At 39.0% G+C, this 14,748-nt stretch overlaps 1 protein-coding gene across 3 annotated transcripts in view; it reads left to right on the forward strand.

Moving 5' to 3' along the window:
• Nucleotides 1–14,748, forward strand: part of RUNX1T1 (RUNX1 partner transcriptional co-repressor 1) — a 114,171-nt gene that overhangs the window by 73,434 nt on the left and 25,989 nt on the right. For all 3 annotated transcript variants that reach the window (XM_083822983.1, XM_083822984.1, XM_083822985.1), the window contains 4 exons: nt 3,807–3,988; nt 11,022–11,272; nt 12,541–12,626; nt 13,295–13,496. In XM_083822983.1, coding sequence (XP_083679109.1) covers nt 3,807–3,988; nt 11,022–11,272; nt 12,541–12,626; nt 13,295–13,496 — 721 coding nt within the window. The remainder of the gene's footprint in view (nt 1–3,806; nt 3,989–11,021; nt 11,273–12,540; nt 12,627–13,294; nt 13,497–14,748) is intronic.

The raw sequence follows: 14,748 nt of genomic DNA on the forward strand, positions 1-14,748 counted from the left end.
TCCCTGGCCCTAAGCAAGTCACTCAGACCTCCCTGAAACCTTTCACACAGTCACTGTGTATCTTGTCTGGTGCAGATTCACTACAGATGGGTAGGTCTACCAAACATTACATTGCAAAGAAGCCTATATTCCTGTCATAAAAATTCTACGAAAGGAGCTACCCTTCACCACGTGTTTTTACTGTGCCTTGCACACAGGAGTGCTGATCTATTACAGATAATAAATAGTCATTGAATTGCTTATCTATCCACCATTTCTGGTTCAGGGGAAGATAAGATCATCTACCTGCAGGAACCTTCATTGGCTGCAAGCCTTTTGGGGCTTATTTTCTGTATTTATATCAGGCAGGATTTAGTCTGTTAAATTTAAGTGGTACATTGTGTACATTTTCAGTACTGCCAACATGGTTTTTCAATAGAAGTGCTGTGCATATTTATTTAAAACATCAGTATCAATGTGTGATTTGATGATTTTGAGTTACTCTGCACTCTTTGAACAAAAATTCTTACCAATTTATATCTTTTCTTTTTAAACTATATCTGTAAATCATTTATTTAAACTTGCAATTATAACAACTTGCATCAAAGTGTCAGTGTACTGTATTCTAGTGAATCCATTTTAATTTAAATTATAATGCTGAGATATTTCTGTTGCTAAAGTTCTGAAGAAAGTAGGAACACCCAACAATGGAAGATTATTAGCTAATTACCTGGAATGAGTACTGAAATGATAAAACAGCCTTTTGGAGCTGTAGCTTCTTTTGCAGGTGCACAGATAATGTTTTGTTTGCAGGTTAGAACAGTTCATTTCAAAGTGGAAAGCTGATCTGACAGCTGGGTAAAAAAAAAAAAAAAAGTTTACCTCTTCTAATCTCTAATTATAAAACTGATGTAGGATGCTAAGACACTACCTAAATCTTGAAGGCTAGAAGGTCTGATCCAAAACAGAGTAGGAGCGTATTCCAGACACTGAAGTGCAAAACTGTGGGGGACAGCAAACCAGTAACGTTATATTTTCTTTGCAGTCAGTGTTATTCTAACATACTTATCTGGCTTCTGGTGCAGAATTGGTTTGTATCTCTGACATGTAAAGGTGTCCTAATCTGCAGGTACCAGCAGCGATGTTTGAAAAAATGTGCTACTGCACATTGACAGAACTGCCTCTGCTGTCAGCCTGAACCCCTGCATAAACCTTTATGTCCAAGGCCATTTGGGTTTAAGAGTCTGTATATAAGTATGCTTGAGTTTCCTTTGGAGCTTGATCTCTTCTTGGTCACAGTATGGACAATGTTAGTGCTTCCAGCCGCCTAAAAACTAGTTCTTGTGTATCTGGGCCGTGGTGACCAGAAGCAGTCCATACACTTTACCTAGCCTTAGAGAACTCTTTTTTTTTTTTTTTTAAAAATAAACATTAAAATTATTATTTATGTATTTTGTTTTCTGATAAACTAATTAGTTTTACTGTATGACTTGACAAACTTGTTTTTGTATTTATGTCTTTAGAAGACTGAAAATACTTGTGCTGAGCTAAATGTTTTCACATACTGCTTTTCTTCTGTTTAATTTGAGTTTAAATCTTCATCCAAAAGCTGCTTGATGCCATTGTAAACCCAGAAGTCCTCTTCTAGATTATGAGGCACATAATTCATAGTTTTTTTATAATGACTTCTCAGAAGTATATGTTCTGGGCACATAAAACATGTTCAGTGCACTTAGAATAAAGGATAAGTTTAATTACAAATCTGCATGTTTATGGTCAAAGAGTAAGAATGAACGTTGTGTTAGGATGAGGAAATGAATTAACATAGATCAAGGTTTTTGCTAGCCAGTTCAAAATTTGGTTGACTCCAGAAGCCAGGAGTATCCGTGCATGAAGTATGTCTCTTTGGTTTGCGGTAGTGGATAAGGAATGCAAATGTGTTGTTTTCCTTGATTTTTCATCTTTCAAGTGGAAACTTCAAAGCATTTCTACCTCACAGAAATCCTGTGATGATGAAGTGTTCTCATTTTCCAAGAATGTACCGCTATGGAAATCCTGGGTTTGATCCTATTATTTTCTCCAGATTTTTATTTTATTTATTATTATTTTGTAAATCTATGTAAAATTGTGCAAACATTTTCTGCCACATGAGGCAGTGTAGATAGTTAGGTGTTGTGACTTTGATTCTCTGTGAGCTTTTAAGGAAAAACAAACAAATAAGCAAACAAAAATAAGTGAAAAGCCATGCTCACCAAAGCATGCAGTATCTTTCCCCATTATGTGGCAGCCCTGGACAAAATCAAGTGAATGATAATAACAGTAGGAAGATATTTCTTTGGTAATTTTACAAAATATTTGCGTTCTATGGAGGTCTGACAAGACCTCATGTTCCCATGAGGTCCTTCTTCCCATCCTAACATGAACAACTGATTTTTTTGTTTATTTGTTTGTTTTCTGTTGAAAGCCTTATACATACTAACCCTATACACTAACCCTATTCTGGTATTTTTGTTGCACAGGGGATCTTCTCTTATGGTACAGCAACAGGTGCCTGGAGCATTTGCCTTTGTTACAGTACTAGCATAGTAATCTCCCAGGCCCCTTTGCTCAAAACTTTACAGAACATCTCCTTTTTATGCTTGATTCCCTGTGCGTTAGTTTCAGAACTTTTTGACTTAATTAAGAACTATTTTTCTGTTTAAAAAAAAAAAAAAAGGAAGAAGATTTTTTTTCCCTTGCAGGAGTTTCTTTAAAAGCAAAGGGGATCATTAGAGTTCGTAGTCTTACATCTAGTTATTAAAGGTCATGAAATGTAATCTCATATCTGAAATTCCCTAGGCAGCGGTCATTGTGCACTAGGCAAGGAAGAAGGGATGTCAGGGCACATCACTTTGCGGCACACATAAGTGGGTAAGAAATGACTGGGTTGTCTTAGTATCAATGTATGCTTGTGCTGCAAAGAGAGAAGGAAGTTTCCCAGGATGTGTAACTGTCTTCTCCAAGGGGAAGGATGTACAGTTCTACATCAGTCCCAAATTTGGTGAGAAATACAGCGAAGTGTGACCCCTGTATGGAAAAATCTGCCATGCAGGGATCAATAAGCTTTTTCAATACTCCTTGGGTATTGGTACTCTCCAGCCTGTGACCCAGCTCCCATTGGGGTTCCGAGAGGAAAGCTAAAAATACTTCAGGCTGTCTGGCAAGGAGGAGAGATGTTGCTCTCCAGGTGATTACCAGGAGCTCTGGAACATGAGATTGTATTGTAGTCTTCATCTGAACGTGTGACTGCGAGCTGACAGGAAAGCTGAGGGCAATCCTATTCTCCCCTAGGCTCTTGAAGGATGATAACAGAGACAGCTTACAGAGCCACAGATCCTATGGTTTCTAAAGATTTCTAAGTACTAACTGGAGTCTGAATGGGAACTAATAGTGAAGAAGTTTTGCTAGTGGAAAAACAAAGTGCTGCTCCATAGGAGCTCAGGTTTTGGATAGTAAGGAAGGAGATGAAATGAGCCAGAGCAGTGTTTTTTCCTCTTTCAAATACGTGGAATTCAGACCTGGTTTTCTCGTGCATTTGCAGTTTTGTTTTCCATTTTTGTAAGTAAGCTCCCATTCTTTCATGCACACTTGGCACAGCCACAACCTGACCCTGTAGCGTGGCTGTCTGCTTTCAGGCAGCTAACCACAGCAAACCTCATTCAGGACTCATGCAACAGGTTCATCCCACAGCATGTTTCCCACTGATTTCTAATTTTTCTGCTTTGTCCTTGTTGAAACTGCATGTGAGCCACCCGGCCGCCCCTGTAATGTGTGCAACACTCTTGCAGGCCAATCTGCCCCTGTTGCAGCGGGAGCTGCTGCACTGTGCAAGGCTAGCCAAGCAGAACCCAGCCCAGTACCTCGCCCAGCACGAACAGCTGCTTCTGGATGCCAGCACCACCTCACCTGTTGACTCCTCAGAGCTGCTTCTCGATGTGAACGAAAACGGGAAGAGGCGAACTCCAGACAGGTGAGAATGGCTGCGCCTTTTGCACCCCAGGTAGAAGCGTCTGGTGGGTCCAGCATGCTGAGCCTTGCCAGCAAGGGGTGGGCACCTGGGGAGTGTTGGGCTGGCATGCCCAGTGCCAGGACAGGAGGCCCTGGGCACAAACTGGCCCCCAGGAGGCTCCCCCTGAGCACCAGGAGCACTTCTGTGCTGTGCGGGTGACGGAGCCCTGGCACAGGCTGCCCAGGGGCTGTGGGGTCTCCTCCCTGGAGCCCTTCAGAAGCCGCCTGGACGTGGTGCTGGGCACCCTGCTCTGGGTGTCCCTGCTTGGGCACGGGTGGCACCGCTTGGCCTCCAGAGGGCCCTGCCGGCCTCAGCCACTCTGGGAGCCTGTGTCCTCAGTGCAGGTCTTTCCTTCACGACAGCTGTGCAGCAGCCAAACTACCTTCGTGTACTGGTGTACATATGTATTTATATGCACACACTGACTCATGCAGCAAAATCACTTGAGAACACAACATCGCCATATTTGCATTGCAATAATATTGACCAGACAGTGCCACACTAACCATTTGGGTTTGTAATATATCTGTGAAGCATTAAGTAAATCATTCCATACGTAATTCCTTTGTATTTAAGGTTTTGTTGGATAAATAGTAAATATGGGGTGGCTAGGCACTCATATTAGGAAGTCTAAGGCATGTTCCAGAGTGTAGTTGGGGATTTGATTCCTTCTGCCATACCATGTTTTATGCGCAGCATAAGGATATGTTTAACATTTGTTCCAAACAGGAGAGATGTTCACTGAAATCTGTTGTATTGTTGAGCTGAGAAAGAGTCTGTGCAGAAACAGTGAGTGAGTGCTTGTGTGTACGGTAGCTTCAGGGATATGGAACAATTTTTTTTTTTTTTTTCTTATTCAAATAGAAGTTCTCTGTTTAGTATTACAAGAAAATGAATCTTGTGGTTGTTTATTTTCAACTGTCTTCCTGTGATAGTGTTAAAAAGTCATTTAGCATATAAATCTTACCTTTGGGAGGCCCAAATATTGAATTTACTCTTAGTTTTGTTTGCCACAGATTCTACAGCGTGAAAAACTTTTATAATGCTGTTCTGCCAAATACCACTACCTGCATGTACAAGGCATTGCAGAGGTCCCAGTTTTCCTTTAAATGAGTAAGGTGAAAGTTTGCAAGGTCAAGAAGGATTGCAATTTTATATCGGTGAAGTTTTTGGGTGGGGACAGGCCATCATAACACAAAGCATGTAGATAAAACAAAGTCTGCAGGCTCAGAAGACTGATAGAGAAAAAAATTGATGCCAAGTATTGGCACATATATGAATGGAGATAGTCATGCTATCAAGGGTAGATCTTGAAAATGTCTGCGTAGTAAAACTTAAAGGAATTCGTAGCCAGACGTGAACAGTAAGATTTAAAGTAACTTAGCCATTAAATAAAAGAAAATGTCAAAGTATTAGAAATTGATATGCTTTAGATGGTGTTTCAGGGAAATCTCTGTGAGCCAGCAAGAATATAAAGATACCAGCAGAGAAGCCCTTTTATTTTTTCACCAGTTTTTCCTGACGGCTAAGCTGAACTGAAGCAGCCATTGGTGTTACACAAGCTTGCTAGCTGAATCTAAAAAAGAGGATTAGTTTTCAGACATTTTCCATGTAGTCTCTTACTCCAAGCAAAGAGATAACATTTCCAAAGCTGAAATTTAGCTCCCTGGGGCAGTTCTGCTGCATATCCTCAGTCTTTGCAGAGTAGTGTACCAAACATCTGTGCGCTGTAGGGAATAAAGGACTCTTAAAATCTCGTGAATCTTGCGAATAACTTAAATATCAGCGTGATGTAGTCTAGTGTCAGTAGCAGACATGGAGTTTTGCCTACAAATAGATAGACACGTTGAATTATCTCCTAAGCCCATGAGGCTTGGCAGAGACTACCGAGGAGAGGAGGGACGTGCCTTCCTGATAGCCTTAGCTTACTTGTTTGCTGTTAACAGCAGCATTGCTTGCTTCTCCCATATGACCATAAAGTGAAAATGAGCAATAAAGTCTTTCCTGTGTTTTTCTTCATTAGCATTCAGTAATAATACTCACACCCTTTGAGTCCCAGTTTAACAGTGCTGAATTTCAGTTGTTTTGTAGTAAGTGCCATCTCGCCTATGTTGTGTTTGGGAGAGATGGATGGTGAAGACCAGTCAGGGAAGTTTGCAGTGAAAAGGCTCCATATTAGCCTTAGAGCAGAAAGGGTTTGAGGAGTAGCCCACAAGGTGATCAGCAGATCAGGAGAATATTGAATTTTAAAGTCTTTTAATTACAACTGAGTCCTAGACCTAGGGGTATTTAAGTCTGTTTTATGGACTTTGTTCTCTATGTTAAAAATGTGCTTTTGAAACTCTGTTCTTGAGGACATGCCTTTGCCTTTACAGCTGAGGTCTCTCTCAGACTCCTTGCAGCTCAGGAAGTCGCCAGTTCCTCTCCACGTAGTAGTGCAGCTTTTAGGGCACTCTGTGGGAGAAATACACAGAGAGTGAGCTTTGGGAAGTTGCACGTGGACGGGAGTGCATTGGGTGGTGGGACTTGCATGCTGTGCTGCTGGATGTCCACCATCTCCTTGGTGTGAGCTGCTGAAGCCATTAGCTGGTAGCTTCTGTTGATGCTCACTTGAAATTAGGCTCCTTAATTCTGAGGAAGTGGCATTTCAGAGAGACACACCTTTCTTTTTTTGACCCTCACGTTCTTTGATTGTCATCCTAAAAGAGCTGAAAAGAGCTGGAAGGACTGTCCAATTCATCTATTGGAATGGTTCCTTGAGCTTAATTTTTTTTTTTTTTTTTTTTTTTTTTTTTTACTGTATCAAACAGCCCCATTAATGGTTAATTGTGCCTGGATCTCTGTTGTCCATGATTAAAGCTACACAAAACAAATATGAAAATCATGCTGTACTTTTGGATAAATCAAGTTCAGTGGAGATGTTTTGTGCACTCAAGAATATTAGTACTACATATTTAATGAAAAGAACAGGATCCTATTGGGAAGATTCTTAAATTTACTTGATGGGAGTTTGCATACCTTTAAATTTGGGTAATGTAAGTGAACAAACCACGAAAAACTGTCCTCAGAGTCAGAACATGCCTAGACTGAGTGAGTATGGAAACCAAATACTTGTCTGGCTTTATACTCATTAAGCTATTAATTATTGTAATTGTTTACAGAGAAGCAGGAGGAAACATCTGGAAATATGTATACCTTTTGTTTAGATGTCTAAGTAGATTTCAAATACACTAATAAAAATACAGTGGAAGATATTAGGCATCTTTTAAGAGGAGGGGTTGCTACGACTCTGTTGCTAAAATATGGAAAACAAAAAGTCTGAAAGGCAATTTCTTTCCAGGGGAGCTAAATGAATTTGGAACAATTTTGTTTGGAGATGTGCTTCTCGCTAAAGTAAATTGTGGTATCTTTTTCACTTCCCATGGGAAATGGGATGTGTATGTACATATGCTGTATATAAAGTGTATTTAATATATGTATATAATATATAGATTTGTGTGAGTATATATATTAAATATATGCATGTGTATCTTAGAAATATACACACACATCCGTCCATATTTACATTTTTCTTTCAAGCACAGATAACTACATAGTGTCAACTCGAATAGAGGTAAAATATAGTAAAGGATTAGGTGAAGGAAGTGGAGTGAGTGTGTTGCAGATAAATACATGTGCCTCTTGATTTTTTTTTCTTATAAGAAATGCATCTACATGCAGTAATTCTTTCTGCTTATGGTTTCAGAACCTTTTTTGCATACACATTTTCCAGTTCTAGTTATTTATCTGCCTATCCAAATCTACTGTATGTGGGGTTTTATAGAGCAATCTGACAGCAGAGCTTCGTGTTTTACTGAATGTTTTCTTGGTGCATATGGTCTGACACGGATGAGCAGCCACGGTGAGATTTTGGAGTCTATTAAACTAGCTCATTAAAAAGATCAATCTGTTTCTGTAATAACACTGGGAACCATCAGTCACTGCAAGAGAGAAAAACTGACACCTGAGGAGACAACACATTTTAGTAATTTGTTCATGACATGTCATGAACAAAGTGTTCGCTATATTTTGTTTACAACTTTTGGAGTTTACATTCTATGCTAGTAAAGCAAAGGAACTTGGACCAATATGAGTTTTTATTTTGGTGAATGAATGCTTAGTTATAAATAACATTTTAAATACATTAGCTACAAAAGAGTTTTTGCTGAGTAGTCATCCTTTGAGGTTGCTAGAAAAGATTGTACGGCACAGGAGCATGTCATATAATGGTTCTACATTTATGACAGCTGCCTATAAAGTAGGTATACGATATTTTTAAGAAAAAAAAATCTCTAAAAAAATATCTCTAATTTTGCATGAGAAGAAAATGAAAGTGGTCATGATTGTTTCGTTCCTTTAGAAAGTGATGTTGTAGTAGCTGTACCCTTGGCACCCCTGACAGTGAATTCATGTAGAAGGTACCCTGGCACATGGACCAACTAAGATAACTCTGTTAAGCAAATAATTTGTTTGAAGAAGCTCCTCCACATCTCAACAATGTGAAGGATACTCACAGCACTTATAGCTATGCTCCTTATAAACCATGTGCCATATTGAGGAGTTTTAAAAGACTTTTCTTAATATGAATGGTTAGCAAGACAATATTTATCTCTTCTGTAACACAGGACTATAAACAAAAACAGTATTTTTCCCAACAAAACGTTATCAATATGCTGGCATATTGTCCAAGCTAATGCTGTGCATTTCATTTAAGTTAGTTAAGTACAGAACATTCCTAGAAAACACACAGAAGTATCTGTACAGTAAGGTGAAAATATGAACATTTGTATGAAAATATGTGGTTTTGCTAGCTAACTATAGTGCAGAAAAGAAAAATTAGTTTTCCTTTGATTGTTTTCCTACTTGCTACACTTTTAAATTTGCTTTTTCTACACTGAGCTATCCAAAAAGGCCGATTAATAATTCACAGTTTCTGCTTTTTTCCCAATCTGTATTAGTGACCATTCTAAACCTAGCAAACAGAACTGTGACAAATGGATAGCTTGGCTTGTGCATACAGGAAAGTCCATATTTTGCTTGCGTAGTATTTTTACAATTGAAAGACCTGGATATTGAGCTTGAGTTTCTGCAAAGAAAACACACACCAGCAACTAAATAGAAAAATTGTCTTGGAGGGATGTCAAAAATATCACTACCTATTGAGAGTTATTGCAAGCAGTTCCATCATGCCAAGAGTCATTAAAAATATATCATGGTCCTCAGCTTTTCCTGATTAGGAATTTTCACAGCCATCCTGCATTTGTTTTGGAACAAGGTATATACTGTGCTTTAACAAAGTATATCTTTTATATCTCTGCCCAAAATTAGAACAGCTGTCTTGCTGTATTGGTGAAAGCTTCTTCCCTCTTTGCCAAGTTCAGGTATAATATAATATGTATACCTGCAGCTTCTCTGGCATTAGTGATTGTGGTGAGGGCTCTGGAAAATCTCCTTACTCCTTCTGAAAACAGTGCAACCCATCTTTTCATTTCCTGCTGGTAATTGCTAGATCTTACTTTGATCCTCTCTCCCAGTGGATATTGGCAAAGATTTGGTTTCTCCCTTCCTCTCATTGAGATTAAAGGAGAACTTACTGAGAGGCAACAATTAATACATCGAGTGTTTCTCCAGAGATAGTCCCTCAAGGTTGGCTGGTTTGGGGGAGGGGTTCACTGAAGGGCATTTGGGTTTCTTTTCCTGCTTAACACCAGGCAAACAAGAAAATTAGATCAAATTGACATTCCTGTCAAAATGACAAAAAATTGAGTTAGGCTTTTTATTACTTGGAAGATATATTATGCCATCCATAAATAATGGAGCAGAAAGTTCTCTTTAAGAAAGGCTAGAATATGTCAGATATTTAATAAAGGTTTTTGGAGGGAGGGACTTGATCTCAACAGTTTGACATAGTTTTTCAGTTCAAAGCTAATTTTGTAAGTTTTGTTTATTGCAGTGATAAAAAACAACTACACTTTGGTGAAATGAGCTTTTCTAAAGGGAGGTGTGAACCCATTGAACGAACTCTAGTCTTTTTTTATACTTTTAATAGAAAATTGTTTCAGTGTAGGTTCCAGGTTGTCACTTTCATAGGCAGAGGTGCGAGATAGAGATGTTGGAAATAGTAGATTGTGATTAGAATTAACACAAATCTCTAAAGCAAAAAACTGCCATTCTCCCTGGTAGCTCTCTAGAGTTGCCCGAGCATATAAACCTTGTCTGAGAGTAATGGAGTGGGGAAATCTTGAATGTTATTGTGGACTTGAGTCTAACCGTATCTTCCTGCAAAATTAATGACAGGCACAGCACCTCTGACTGAAATAACCAAGTTGGTGCAAAAAATCTCTAAAGAATTATGCGTTATCTGAAGTTATTCTTGCCCGAAGTCTCTGTGCAACACTGATCTAGGAAGCTGCTGTTAACATGGTATTCCACTTCTCGATGGAAACTCATCCTGGCATTGAGAATAGCTGAAGTTCAGCACACTGAAAATGTTACCTTAAACTGGATGCTGTCCTCTTAAAAAAAAATAAAATACACATTTATTTAACTGAAAAATTCCCCTGAGCACCATATCCTATAGCACTATCGAAAGTGGGAATTGCTTGGCCTCTAGCATTATGTATTGGTGGATTGCTGCAGCTCTGTGATTATGTGTATACCCACCTGACCACCAGGTGATTTCAGTGAATGCTTCTCTCTCAACAGCCCAACTCTTCAAGCTGTTCCATCTGCAGGGTGACTTTGCTAGTTATTCTCAAGTTACAGGAACAGTTAGGCAAGGTGTATGTCCATTGCGTATTTGGAGTAAGCAGTGTTACAACATGTTCTGCACCACTCATTTGGAGAGCTAAAGAACAAGCTGTAGATCCTAAAGTTTCCCATGTAGGTGGGCATGCATGTTCCTGAGCAGCTCTGCTCACAAAGTGTATTAAAGTTCCTTTGCTTTATTTTTCAGAACCAAAGAAAATGGCTTTGACAGAGAGCCTTTGCACTCAGAGCATCCAAGCAAGCGGCCCTGCACTATTAGCCCAGGCCAGCGGTACAGTCCAAATAATGGCTTATCTTATCAGCCCAATGGTCTGCCTCATCCCACCCCACCTCCACCTCAACATTATCGTTTGGATGATATGGCCATTGCCCACCACTACAGGGACTCATACAGACACCCCAACCACAGGGACCTCAGGGACAGAAACAGACCTATGGGTAAGGCATGTTGATTTTCTGCATTGTTTTTTGAGGTTTCTTTTTCTCTTTTAATAATTATGTGTTTTGTACAGTTTTTATTTGTTTATTTGTTTGTCTGTTTTCTGGTAAAATATACCGGCCCTTCAGATGTAACATTTATAGCTGTCAGTCCAGCTGCTCCTGATGATCTTATTGCAGATTTATATTTGTTAAAGTGGACTGAACTGTGCCTTTACTACACTCTAAAGCAAGAGTCAGAAGGAGAAGGAACCCCTGCTTCATAGATGACATGGACATGCAGGTGTCTGGCAGGCAAGGATAGGTAGAGCATCTTATTTTTCTTCTAATGCCACATTTGTGGCAGTAAAAAAATTTGTATAGCTTGCTTTCATTGTAGAGTAGAGGGAAGTTATTAGCCTTTGGAGAAATGTTTCCTATGTGACACCTGAAGTGTGCACTGTGTCGTGGGGATGTCTGCAGAGCATGCGTACAGCAGAAGCACCACACCCTGTGCAGGACCGTGCTGGCAGCACACGTTGCTTTATGGGGATGTCTGATGCTCTTGGATTTGTCTGGCTTGCTTCACATCTGCACATACTATTCTTGCTTCTTTTAAACAATTCTTCAATAAAAGAAGAACATTTATAAATACTCAGCATCTGTATAGAGGAAGCTAAACAAGAAGCAAGTGTCAGTTCCTCTGAGTGTTGATAATAAATACTGACTTGGTTCTATCATGTTGTCAGCTGCTGTGATGTATGTGCTGCATTTTAACCACATGTTGTTTAAAACATCTGTGAAGGGATGAACCCTTAATGATGTTCTGTTGACATGGTAGTAATTACTGCATTTAGTGAAATAACATTAAGTTTATACTAATATTTTTTCAACTTTCTGAAGTACAGTTAGTATTTGAGAGAGTTACCAAATAATTGTCTTGCTGACTTCAGGTAGCACAAATTAAAAATTATACATTATTGTATATGTAAAAAAGGGTTATGTTCATATTTGAGAGGTCATCTTGCAACCTACAGAACTTGCAGAACTGAAGACAGTACATTGAGCAAAACAGTAGCATCTAGTGTGGGGAAAAGTGCTAAAGAGAACTTAGAGCATAGTTTTTAAGTAACCATTTATTTTTATGGTGGCATTCTTATACTAGACCAGGTAATGTATGGTATGTATGTAGTCACATGTCCAATGGGCTCTTCTTTCTTTTTTTTTTTTTTTTTTTTTCCCCTAGAGGACACCCAACACTGTAAACATGATTTTCTCCTTTTTGGCAGGGTTACATGGCACACGTCAAGAAGAAATGATTGATCACAGGCTAACAGACAGAGAATGGGCAGAAGAGTGGAAACACCTTGACCATGTAAGGGCTAAATGCACTCATGTATAATTGTCTAAAAGGAGTCCTATAAGATAGGGATTTAAACTTTTTGTTTAAAAAAAAAATCTGAATCCCAGTACAAGTTTTGAAAACACTGTTGATTAAACCTGGGGTCTTGATATTCCTTGTTAGGTAGCTCATATTATTAGGCCTTGCTGTTCAAACATATGTTGCAGTGTCCTAATTATTACAGAATGCCAAATGGGGAATGGACTCCGCTGTATAAACACTGGATCTGGGATATATGACTGCTTGGCCTTAGAACTAGTTAATTGGATTTTATTAGCTCCTACAACATTTCTAGACATCAGTTCTGGACCAGATCTCCTGGCCTTTTTAGTGCCATGCGATACTGGTGGTAGGATACAGTCCTTTCAGTCTTCTCCTCCACTCCTTCTCCCGTTTTTCCAGAAATGTATATCTGTGTAGATATGGAAACCTACATCTTTAAGAATACCAGTTAAACAGGAAGGGATCATTATTCTTAACTCAAGACTAGAATTTTTCAGCTGTATTTGAAAGAACAGGGAGAGACACCTTCATTCTTAAAATCCATGTACTCAGGACATGAATGTTTTCTTTATTTTAATGTCAGTTTATGAATAAAATGTTCTTTTTCATTTCTCTGCTCCATCCACTGCTGTGACTAGCTGTTAAATTGTATAATGGACATGGTGGAAAAAACTAGGCGATCTCTCACTGTACTACGGCGATGTCAAGAAGCAGACCGTGAGGAGCTTAATTACTGGATACGACGGTACAGTGATGCAGAAGATTTAAAAAAAGGCGGTAACAGCAGCAGTAGTCATTCCAGACAGCAGAGTCCAGTGAATCCAGATCCAGTCACACTAGGTACAGTACGCTCGTTAAAATTGTTCACTGGTCTTGTTTCAGCTCAGCGAAGTGTTAGACAAAGTTTGTATTTGTTCTTCTGACTCTTCTCTAGTACTGATGAAATATTCCTCTCTGCTACCTACTGAATTATTACTATATGTTATATTAATATATACTGTTATGCTCTAATATAACCATATCTGAATTAAATATAACACGTCCTAATAGTCTTATTTACATGTGAAATGGCTAGGGTTTGGTGGTAAGATTTGATAATTTGCTTTCCATTCAGAAATGTCTGAGGGTGCTTGGGCAGGAGGACAGCCTGTCATGTAGGGGTGACAGGGCAGTAAGAAGTGCACTAAGCCTCCATCCAACCTCCCTCCCTTGCCTACTTGATTAAGGAAATCTGTAGGTACTTCTTGATGGCTAGCATTGTGAAAACAAGGGCTTTAATCTTGTGAGATCAAATGATTTAAATTGGAAGTTGTCTTTTATAAGGAAATGAAGGGGGGGAGATGTAAAGATAAGGGCATTTCCTGGCTGTACTTGGTTTCCATATAAGAAAGAAATAGCAACATCTGCAATGCCTGCAACCGAGCACACGTAATTCTCTGTGTCTACTGCTGCAGCTCATGCAGTGACGTTCATTATTGCTTGGGTACTGCTTGCTTTCCAGTTACACAGAGCAATGCAGAGCTCAGCTCAAGTGCAAAGCCCACCTACAAGAAGTAGGCTAAGCAGTTGGATGTTCATCCCGTGCAGACCTTAACAGTCACACTTGCAAAGTATCTCCAAAAACTTCTCTAGGATGGCTCTGCTGTATAAACACAAGATTTTATTGTGTGAAAATAATAAATATGTAATTTATTAATATGTTGGCCTGCTTCTGCCTCATCCCCTCACTTTTATGGCAGGTGAAATAAAGAAACATGTCTTGGTGATGATGCCTTTTAATTGTTCTCTGTAATTTTGAAGAGAACAACAAACTATGATTGCTTGTCTAAGACCCATCTTTCAAAAAAATAATTGTCCACATCAAACACTATCTACTTAAAATCATCATATGCCATTGGATGTGTATATTATTTCACAACTGTATTTCATTTAAATCTGTTTTGTTTTTGTCCTTAAAATAACTTATTAAATCTGTAATTTACTTAATTGCAAATATAGAAAGAGAAGAACAAATCCAATGCCTTCTCCATCTTCTTTTTGGTAAATCTGATATTTAGTGTCCCTTGAAAACAAATGAACTTTCTTTTGTGTG

This window comes from Anser anser, assembly GCF_964211835.1.
Source record: "Anser anser genome assembly, chromosome: 2".
In the NCBI taxonomy this organism is placed as follows: domain Eukaryota; kingdom Metazoa; phylum Chordata; class Aves; order Anseriformes; family Anatidae; genus Anser; species Anser anser.